The sequence below is a fragment of the Ostrea edulis genome, chromosome 3 (genome assembly GCF_947568905.1).
Source record: "Ostrea edulis chromosome 3, xbOstEdul1.1, whole genome shotgun sequence".
In the NCBI taxonomy this organism is placed as follows: Eukaryota; Metazoa; Mollusca; class Bivalvia; order Ostreida; family Ostreidae; genus Ostrea; species Ostrea edulis.
In genome coordinates this window covers 4,002,168-4,013,769 of record NC_079166.1, presented here as the reverse complement: position 1 = coordinate 4,013,769, position 11,602 = coordinate 4,002,168, and the positions used below count along the sequence as shown (strand labels likewise).

General features: G+C 35.8%; 1 protein-coding gene across 3 annotated transcripts; it reads left to right on the top strand.

Moving 5' to 3' along the window:
- The first annotated feature begins 704 nt into the window (after nucleotides 1-704).
- Nucleotides 705-10,958, top strand: LOC125673571 (D-galactoside-specific lectin-like). 3 transcript variants are annotated; one of them, XM_056159782.1, is made up of 3 exons: nucleotides 738-869; nucleotides 9,134-9,268; nucleotides 10,540-10,958. In XM_056159782.1, the coding sequence occupies exons 1-3, from the start codon at nucleotides 806-808 to the stop codon at nucleotides 10,848-10,850; spliced, it is 510 nt and encodes a 169-aa protein (XP_056015757.1). In that variant the 5' UTR covers nucleotides 738-805; the 3' UTR covers nucleotides 10,851-10,958. The 3 variants fall into 3 exon arrangements, 2 of the variants coding, with proteins under 2 accessions (XP_048766145.1, XP_056015757.1); XM_048910188.2 differs by lacking the exons at nucleotides 9,134-9,268; nucleotides 10,540-10,958 and adding an exon at nucleotides 1,820-2,238 and having other exon boundaries at nucleotides 705-869; XR_008801623.1 differs by lacking the exons at nucleotides 738-869; nucleotides 9,134-9,268 and adding an exon at nucleotides 9,295-9,617.
- The last annotated feature ends 644 nt before the right edge of the window (nucleotides 10,959-11,602 follow it).

Below are 11,602 nucleotides of genomic sequence, written 5' to 3'. Positions count from 1 at the left end.
CAGCATTGTATTAGTAGATAATCTGACAACATTACACACAACATTATATTGGTAGATAATCAGACAGCATTACGCCCAGCATTGTATTGGTAGATATTGAGAGAGCATTACACCCAGCATTGTATTGGTAGATAGTCAGACATGTCAGATAATATTACACCCATCGTTGTATTGGTAGATAATCTGACAACATTACACACAGCATTATATTGGTAGATAGTCATACACGTCAGACAGCATTACACCCAGCATTGCATTGGGAGATATTGAGAGAGCATTACATCCAGCATTGTATTGGTAGATAGTCAGACAGCATTACACCCAGCATTGTATTGGTAGATAGTCAGACAGCATTACACACGTTTAGTTTTTAAAATTGTAGATCAAAGACTGCCTTATTCCTGTTTACTCCCGGTGGAGCATAGGGCTGCAACAAAACCACGCCAAAGTCCGTTGTCGTGGGTCAAAGCTGAAAGGCTAGAATTAAGGAACGAATACTTGTTCTGGGATTGTGTAAGTAAGTACAACCAGTTTCTGTCTAATCTACTTGAAACATCCAAAAAATACCATTCACTCGACTGTACAATTAAATTGCAGATCTAACTCACAGTCACAGGGCAGGTCTCCTCCAGTATCCCCCTGTCCTTCAATTAAGAGAGAGAGAGAGAGAGAGAGAGAGAGAGAGAGAGAGAGAGAGAGAGAGAGAGAGAGAGTTTCGGCATATCACGTGACATGTTTACAACTATGATATAACTGAAAGTTATGCGTAGAACGCCAACACTGCATTGACCACGCATTTGGGAAGATGAGAGTAGAAACTTATTGGATAGGGATAATATTACTCCTTTCGATCATCAGTTTAGGTGCAGGTAAGAAACTATCTCTGTCATGGTCTCGAATGAAGCCTTTTATCATCTTGTTCTATTCAATACTAACAGAAAATGCTATCAATATCGCAATCCATGGAATATTTCCTTTTTTACATTTCTGCATAATTTTACATTTTGAATTATTCTCTGTAATACTAAGTTTAGAATGAGTCACATTAAACATTTAGATGTCTATAAAGAATATGTAGGAATATTTATTAAACGTGTTATCTCATGTTCAACGAGAAGCTTCGCTGCGTATATCCCAAATTTCATTCTGCAGAGGCAACACTGACATCTATTTTTAGATTTTATACATAGCAGATTCTTTATTACGCTGAAGCACACTGTTTATTAATTCTCGTTAAAAGATAACAAGAGGCGCCTCAGACACGAAAATTCAATTGAACGAAACACTACGTAGGGACATTTAAGATATTACACATGATCAACACTTATATACGAGTACTGTACATGTACATGTACATGTATCTAGGAAAATCAGAACAATCCGTTTTGCCAAATGATGATGAATACATATATAAGAATATATATGATGTGTAGATTCGGCGATATCTGGGTACCTTCAAAAGAGTATTTGAGTTTACCTCTCGAATACAGTATGACTCACGGATATGTAATCGAAATCAGGAATGTTTGACTTACATGTATTTGAATTGGTTTTCTAGAACTCGCTTTCGAATCTTAATTGATATGCATCATATCAAATTAATTATTGTGTTGATTTACCAGTTCCCTTGTTTGCAATTCTCTCTTGCAATGGTCAATAGTGTTTACATTGCTATTTAGGCGGATCCATTATGATTATTTGTATTGCTATTTAGGCGGATCCATTGTGATTATTTGTATTGTTATTTAGGCGGATCCAATGTGATTATTTGTATTGCTATTTAGGCGAATCCATTGTGATTATTTGTATTGTTATTTAGGCGGATCCATTGTGATTATTTGTGAAAATCACAATGCCTACCTACGTTGCCCGCCTTCCCACACAATTCGTATTCTAAGTGCAAACTATGGAAGAACTGAGAGAAATATTTGCCCAGCTCGCTCTCGATGGATGAGGGATTTCAACTGCCACTCGTCGAATTCGCAGGTGAAGGTCATGTCACGATGCGACAGCCACACTGAATGTTTCTTAGAAGCGAAAAACAGTGTGTTTGGAGATCCGTGCGTTGGAACCTACAAGTATCTGTATGTGGAATTTTTCTGTGAGGAAACCACAGCCGTCCCCGCGTGAAGATAGATCGATATATGCAACCTTCTTCCGACACAAACACTTACACCTTTGCAATATTTTGACTATGTGTCATTTATATGCTTAATCAAGTAAAAATTTCAGAAATCATCAAATTTTCTATTATCAGTATATATCTGTCGGATATTGCTCATTGTTTTCACGGCATATCGTGCAACAAAATTCATATAGATATACAAAATTGTATGTACCTATCTTTATTCGCTTTGGAAACCAATCTGTAAATTTGATTGATTGATTGATGTTTTCCGCTACACTCAACATTTTTTCAGTTATCTAGTGACGCCCAGTTTTTATTGGTGGAAGAGAGAACCCAGATACAATGTACCTGGGAAGAGACAACCGACCTTCCGAAAGTATATTGGGAAACTTTCTCACTTAATTACCGGCGCGAGCGGGATTCAAACGTGTGCCAACAGAGGTGAGAGGCCGTGTGATTTTGAGCCCGATGCTCTAACCACTCGACCACGGAGGCCAAAGTCAGTCAAAGAATCCATTTCCATATTCAGTGAAACTAATTCAGTTCGCCGTTTGAAGAATATCTTCAAAGTTTTGATTAACTTTGTTTGTCAAAATCATGTTTTGTTCACTCTACAAATATTCAATACTAAATATAAAATCTCCTAGTATCGACATCACCTTGAGTTAGGATTTGTTAAGAAGAGGCTATTAGAGTAATAAACTGCATTACAGAGTGTACTACTAGCTATCAACACTTCAATGATAACCTTGAGATTAACTTGTAGGTTATCAAAAGTCAGGATTATCTGATAGTAGTAAATAATGAAAACTTTAAAACCTTGAGATTTAATTGCTGAGAATAATAACCATGGGGTTAGTGTTTAAGCGTGTGTGTGAGACGATGAGGGTGTGGATCTATAGTGTAGACTATACCCAGTAGGGACCCTGGTACACTAGTGTGTGAGAGACTGACCAAACATAGCCTTATATATATATATATATATACCCTGAATTCTATTTGCTTACTTTAGCCAGTGAAAACCAAAGAATTTATCCTGATTCATCCAATCAGGAAACATGTAACTTACAAGTGTATTTACTTTGAAAGAGGGAACACAGGAGTAACACTTGATGTTTATTCCAAAAACAATGTGGAATGCATCAACATATTTTCACATAAGCTATACTTTTCAAAACTAAATGATTGACAATAAGTAAATGTAATGTCAATGTAATAAGAAACTACATGTAGTTTAACAATCAGGGCTTGAAATCAATGTATGTACAGGTGAGTACTAAAAAGTAAATATATTACACAGTGTGATTTTAATTACCTCTGTCAGCATGTACTGTAACTTATTAATCCTAATTGTTTCCTATGGTCAGCTAGGTCTAAAGAGGTCATATACAACAGCGGAGTTGTTAATGGACGGTAAGGTGAAGATAACGAACAATGATCAATCTCATAACTCCTATAAGCAATACAAATTAGATAGTTCGGCAAACACGAACCCCTAGACACTCCAGAGGTGGGATCAGGTTCCTCTCCCCCGTTGAAAGGTGAAACAAAACTCCCCATGTATCTCAGTATCTCTCTCTCTCTCTCTCTCTCTCTCTCTCTCTCTCTCAAGTACCTGTATATCAGTATTTATCAATCACGTATCATCATTCAAACTAACTGAAGATTAACCATGCCAATACTTATTGTGACCAAAAGGTCATGCATACTTAAATCTGACAGTTAGTTAATATGAAGAGCTCAATGTGGGTGTGGCCAGTCGACGGTTGAGTATTCCTTCTAGGCACCTGATCCCACCTCTGATGGGTCCAGGGGTTCGTGTTTGCCCTTCTCTTAATTTTGTGTCCTTTATGGAATTTATGAGATTGATCATTGTTCGTTATCTTCGCTTTTTATTATCCTGTTTCTTCTTCTAGTTGTCTTATTGGTAAATCTTATTCTTCATTTCTAAATGCTGCTAAAATTTTCAATTTAATTCTGATAAAGAAAATGTGTGAGATAGGTGTTGTTCTCCCCCATTTCGCTCTTTATTTCTCGCATTTTCCTCATACGTATACACACTAAGTAATGGATTTGTTGAATAATGTTTCAGATAAACTATGACGTTTCCGGTGAAACTATTGTGGAAGAGTTGAGACAGAAGAACTTCAATTCTGTCAAGTCCCACACGATGTGAACATAGGTTGATGTCGTTACATATATAAACAATGTTCTGCAAACACGATGTTTTCAACACCGGCACTACACCGTATGCTTGGATTTAAAAAAAAACCAACTTTTTATTGATATTTGTTTTTGAAATACTACCTTCCATTCACTTTGCTAATCTTGCTACCTCAACATTTACACGCCACATACTCTGCAATACCGGGAACAGACATATATAGTGATTCCTTTTCTATATAATGGTTTGGTTTTATTTTTAAATAACAGTTATAATGAACATTATATTATCCTATGAAATTTGAGTATAATCCGTCTAATTTTGAAGATTTTGTTTTCAAATCTAGGATTCAGTTGATGACATGTTTCTATGAATTATCACGTCTCCATGTGAGTGAAAAATGTTCGCGCGAGACCTTAAGCAATATACAATCAATCTATGAATTAAAATCAACGATTGAATAAACTTTGAATTTACAAGTTTCAATACTTTGGAGGATTTTTTTTCAATAAACAAACGTAGGTGTTTTTGTATATTATGGTACATATTTTAGTCGACCGATTTAATAATATACTATATGATTTATAAAGGGTGAACCAATTATTTCTTGAATATATCCAATTATCCTTGACATCATTATTATTGCTACTAACAAACAGTATTATATAACGTAGTGATACCGATGTGAAAAAAAGAAGCATATTATCCAAAGCTAAACAACCAATATATGAAGAGTTGTGGTCAACTCGGTCCCTGGAAAATGCGACCCCTGGAAAACTCAGCCCATGGAAAACTCGGCCCATGGTGAACTCGGCACTTATTTTTATGAACATAAGAATGCTGCGTATACTGAACAATATATGTGTGCAATATTTCTAGATATTTTAACGTACTTCTAAGTTATCTGTCTTCAACATTTGTTTAGGAATGCTTGTCAGTTTTGATTTTTGCCCTTGCTACAGTGTTTTTAGATAACACCGGCATTCGGCAAAATATCGGCAATCCGAATGACTGAAATTGCTGCACATAATTGTCAGCCTATAATACAAATAACTTTCCCTTGGGCATGTAAATAGTTATAATTTGGGAAAATACACAAGGTGGTGGTAAAAATATTAATGGGAAGAAGATCTTGTGTTTCCTCGGAGTTCCCCATTTCTCAAGGACACGTTATATTATTTATAAATATATATTCCTGCGTTATTTGAACATGACAAATCTTAGGTAATTGTGATATTCATTGTCATAATTGACATGTATTTCTAAAAATTAATTCTATTTCAGGGGTTCTATGACATTGCTTTAATACAAGATATTTAGTCCTCAGACTGATTGGTCTCTGTCGTCTGGTTAAGAGTTGCAAATTGGATTAGGCTACATTTGATAAATTACATAATGCCGTAGAAAATTGTCATATTTTGAAATCACAAACAACAACTAGTGCAATAATGATGCTGTCCTTGTATCTAATTGTGACAATACAATATTTAACTTTGTTTCTCTTGTTATAATGATATTAATGTCATGATTAAGTATTTTAGGATGCATTATGCCTATATAACTTCTATCTTATATGATATCAACTTACATTTGTAAGGGGAAGATAACGAACAGTGATCAATTTCATAACTCCTACAAGCAATACAAAATAGATAGTTGGGCAAACACGGACCCCTGGACACACCAGAGGTGGGATCAGGTGCCTAGGAGGAGTAAGCATCCCCTGTTGACCGTCATACATTTCCAACCTCTTGGACTTAGGGGAAAAAAGAAGTCTCATCATTATTAAAACACCAACATTTTCATTAATTTAAATTGCATCAAAAAAGGATTTTACCCAAAAAATTGTGTACAGTAGTAAAAGTTATTCATCATGGAGTTCAACTTCTGGGTTATATTGCACGATACTTGCATTCGTTTTTAATATGTCTTGATCGTATCTTCTCTATACATTGTATATTTCAATACAGCTTATTGATGTAAAACTTTTTATCAAGCAAGTAACGAAGTACATGTACTTTGTTACTGGGCTGTAGATACCCTCGGGGACTAGCAGTCCACCAGCAGAGGCCTCTACCCCCAGCAGAGGCCTCTACCCAGGGGTCATAGATGTAAAACTTATACGGTACCAATTTTGATGCACCAGATACGCATTTCGACAAAAAATGTCTCTTCAGTTATGGTCAACCAAACTTTTTAAAATCCGAAATAACAATAAACTTGTAAGAGATATTCTAAGGAAAATCAGACTGCCCCAAAAGTGGAGTCAAATTCATCTAAGGATAAGAGCTATGCATGTGGGAGATAATCCTTAATTTTGAAAGGAATTTCAAAATTTCATCACAGCAATTCAATATACATCGGTATATACATTTTCAGATTCCAATGACACAACTCTTGAAGGATATAATTCATGAAATAAAACCATAAAACAATAGTGATTCTCTGCTTAATTTTAAGTACATCCATCATGTATTCCACAATTGATAATAGATATATACACCCTATACAGTCCATATAGATAATAGTTTAACCCAACATGCAATAAATGACACATTGATGCAACATGTATTCCACATGAACATCTATTAAGCACACATTTATAACACATGAATACCACATAAACCACATATATACTGTATAACGGGTATATTTTCTGCAGTTGTCCAATTTTTGTGGGAAGAAAAATCCTCAAAATTTACAATTGCAACATATTTAGTTTTATATAGGTATAATGGGGCCGCAGAAACTGGAAACGCAAAATATAATTTGATACCATTTACGGATCAAATCAAATGGCAAAAATATAGATCCACTGAAAATACCTGTCTTACAGTAACACATATATCCAACATTTCATATAAATAACAAATAAATAAAATAAACGGTACTTGTTTAAAAGCCCATATTTATTCATATATTTGGTCTTTCGCGTTGGTTCCCTTTTTGGCATCAAGCAATGGCCTTTCCGAGCAGTACATAGCTTCAAGGACACTATTCATTTTTTGTCTCAACAAATCATTTTAATATCGTTGTTGTAATGCATTTAATCATAAATTATTCATAAATGATATACAATATGACAAGACATTTTTTTTAATTATTCCTACAAGAGCTACACGAGTCACCTTAAGTAGACCATAGCTAAAGATTTTTCATATATATTTGTATGTAAAACTTTAGTCCCTATTGTGGCCCCAACCTACCCCAGGGAACACGATTTTTACAAACATGAATCTGCACTTTGTCAGGAAGCTTTCATGTTAATGTAAACTTCTTTATTCAAATGGTTCTGGAGACGAAATTTTTTAAGGATTTTATCTATATGCTGTATTAGTATGTAATATTTTGATCCCCTATTGTGGCTCCATCCTACCCCTGTTTGAACAAATATAAATATGCACTATGTCAGGAAGCTTTCACGTAAATGTAAACTTCACTGCCTCAGTGATTCTTCAGATGCAGATTTTTAATGATTAAGATTTTTAATGATTTTCCCCTATATATTTGTATGAAAAACTTTGTTCATTTATTGAGCCCCCACCCTACCCATGGGGGCCATGATTTTAACCAATTTAAATTAATACTATGTCAGGAAGCTTTCATGTAAAGTACTTTCCCAGTGTAGTAGTTTTTGGGAAGATTTTGTATTGATTTTCTCCCTATATATTTGTATGGCAAGCTTTGTTCCCCTGTCAAGACGCTTTCATGTAAATCTCGGCTCTTCTGGCGCTGTGGCTATTGCGAAGATGATTTTAAAAGTTTCCCGATTTACTCTCATGTTAAACTTGGATCCCTTATTGTGACCCCAACCTAACCCCAGGGACTATGATTTTGACAAATTTCAATCTGCACTATCAAGAAGATTTCATTATAAAGTTCGCTTCCTTTGACCCAGTGGTTCCCTGTGAGGAAGATATTTAAATGATCCCACCCTTTTTATGCATTTTTGGGCTTATCTCCCCCTTGTAGTGTATATGGTTCTTCATTTGAATAAACTTGAAAGCCCTTCACCGAAGGATGCTTTGCGCCAGGTTTGGTTGAATTTGGCCTAATGGTTCTGGTGACAAAGATGAAATTGTGACAAGTTTACAATGACGACGCCGACAAACAACGAACAAATAATCAGAAAAGTTCAGGTAAGCTAATAAAATAAAGAATACAAAACCAAAAGTTTGAAAAACACGGACTCCTTGACATACAAGGTCGAATGGGGTGTCTAGAAGGAATAAGCATACACGGTAAACCGGTCGTACACACCGTGAGACATCTCTTGGTCAGCTTCACGGTGTTATTGATATCAATCACGTCATTGTATTGGTAGATAGTCAGACATCATTACACCCAGCATTGTATTGGTAGATAGTCAGACAGCATTACACCCAGCATTGTATTGGTAGATAGTCTGACAGCATTACACACTTCATTGTATTGGTAGACAGTCAGACAGCATTACACCCAGCATTGTATTAGTAGATAATCTGACAACATTACACACAACATTATATTGGTAGATAATCAGACAGCATTACACCCAGCATTGTATTGGTAGATATTGAGAGAGCATTACACCCAGCATTGTATTGGTAGATAGTCAGACATGTCAGATAATATTACACCCATCGTTGTATTGGTAGATAATCTGACAACATTACACACAGCATTATATTGGTAGATAGTCATACATGTCAGACAGCATTACACCCAGCATTGCATTGGGAGATATTGAGAGAGCATTACATCCAGCATTGTATTGGTAGATAGTCAGACAGCATTACACCCAGCATTGTATTGGTAGATAGTCAGACAGCATTACACACGTTTAGTTTTTAAAATTGTAGATCAAAGACTGCCTTATTCCTGTTTACTCCCGGTGGAGCATAGGGCTGCAACAAAACCACGCCAAAGTTCGTTGTCGTGGGTCAAAGCTGAAAGGCTAGAATTAAGGAACGAATACTTGTTCTGGGATTGTGTAAGTAAGTACAACCAGTTTCTGTCTAATCTACTTGAAACATCCAAAAAATACCATTCACTCGACTGTACAATTAAATTGCAGATCTAACTCACAGTCACAGGGCAGGTCTCCTCCAGTATCCCCCTGTCCATCAATTAAAGAGAGAGAGAGAGAGAGAGAGAGAGAGAGAGAGAGAGAGAGAGAGAGAGAGAGAGTTTCGGCATATCACGTGACATGTTTACAACTATGATATAACTGAAAGTTATGCGTAGAACGCCAACACTGCATTGACCACGCATTTGGGAAGATGAGAGTAGAAACTTATTGGATAGGGATAATATTACTCCTTTCGATCATCAGTTTAGGTGCAGGTAAGAAAGTATCTCTGTCATGGTCTCGAATGAAGCCTTTTATCATCTTGTTCTATTCAATACTAACAGAAAATGCTATCAATATCGCAATCCATGGAATATTTCCTTTTTTACATTTCTGCATAATTTTACATTTTGAATTATTCTCTGTAATACTAAGTTTAGAATGAGTCACATTAAACATTTAGATGTCTATAAAGAATATGTAGGAATATTTATTAAACGTGTTATCTCATGTTCAACGAGAAGCTTCGCTGCGTATATCCCACATTTCATTCTGCAGGGGCAACACTGACATCTATTTTTAGATTTTATACATAGCAGATTCTTTATTACGCTGAAGCACACTGTTTATTAATTCTCGTTAAAAGATAACAAGAGGCGCCTCAGACACGAAAATTCAATTGAACGAAACACTACGTAGGGACATTTAAGATATTACACATGATCAACACTTATATACGAGTACTGTACATGTACATGTACATGTATCTAGGAAAATCAGAACAATCCGTTTTGCCAAATGATGAATGATGATGAATACATATATAAGAATATATAAGATTTGCAGATTCGGCGATATATGGGTACCTTTAAAAGAGTATTTGAGTTTACCTCTCGAATACAGTATGACTCACGGATATGTAATCGAAATCAGGAATGTTTGACTTACATGTATTTGAATTGGTTTTCTAGAACTCGCTTTCGAATCTTAATTGATATGCATCATATCAAATTAATTATTGTGTTGATTTACCAGTTTCCTTGTTTCCAATTCTCTCTTGCAATGGTCAATAGTGTTTACATTGCTATTTAGGCGGATCCATTGTGATTATTTGTATTGCTATTTAGGCGGATCCAATGTGATTATTTGTATTGTTATTTAGGCGGATCCAATGTGATTATTTGTATTGCTATTTAGGCGGATCCATTGTGATTATTTGTGAAAATCACAATGCCTACCTACGTTGCCCGCCTTCCCACACAATTCGAATTCTAAGTGCAAACTATGGAAGAACCGAGAGATATATTTGCCCAGCTCGCTCTCGATGGATGAGGGATTTCAACTGCCACTCGTCGAATTCGCAGGTGAAGGTCATGTCAAGATGCGACAGCCACACTGAATGTTTCTTAGAAGCGAAGAACAGTGTGTTTGGAGATCCGTGCGTTGGAACTTACAAGTATCTGTATGTGGAATTTTTCTGTGAGGAAACCACAGCCGTCCCCGCGTGAAGATAGATCGATATATGCAACCTTCTTCCGACACAAACACTTACACCTTTGCAATATTTTGACTATGTGTCATTTATATGCTTAATCAAGTAAAAATTTCAGAAATCATCAAATTTTCTATTATCAGTATATATCTGTCGGATATTGCTCATTGTTTTCACGGCATATCGTGCAACAAAATTCATATAGATATACAAAATTGTATGTACCTATCTTTATTCGCTTTGGAAACCAATCTGTAAATTTGATTGATTGATTGATTGATGTTTTCCGCTACACTTAACATTTTTTCAGTTATCTGGTGACGCCCAGTTTTTATTGGTGGAAGAGAGAACCCAGATACAATGTACCTGGGAAGAGACAACCGACCTTCCGAAAGTATATTGGTAAACTTTCTCACTTAATTACCGGCGCGAGCGGGATTCAAACGCGCGCCAACAGAGGTGATAGGCCGTGTGATGTTGAGCCCGATGCTCTAACCACTCGACCACGGAGGCCAAAGTCAGTCAAAGAATCCATTTCCATATTCAGTGAAACTAATTCAGTTCACCTTTTGAAGAATATCTTCAAAGTTTTGATTAACTTTGTTTGTCAAAATCATTTTTTGTTCACTCTACAAATATTCAATACTAAATATAAAATCCCCTAGTATCGACATCACCTTGAGTTAGGATTTGTTAAGAAGAGGCTAATAGAGTTTAAAAAAAACTGCATTACAGAGTGTACTACTAGCTATCAACACTTCAATGATA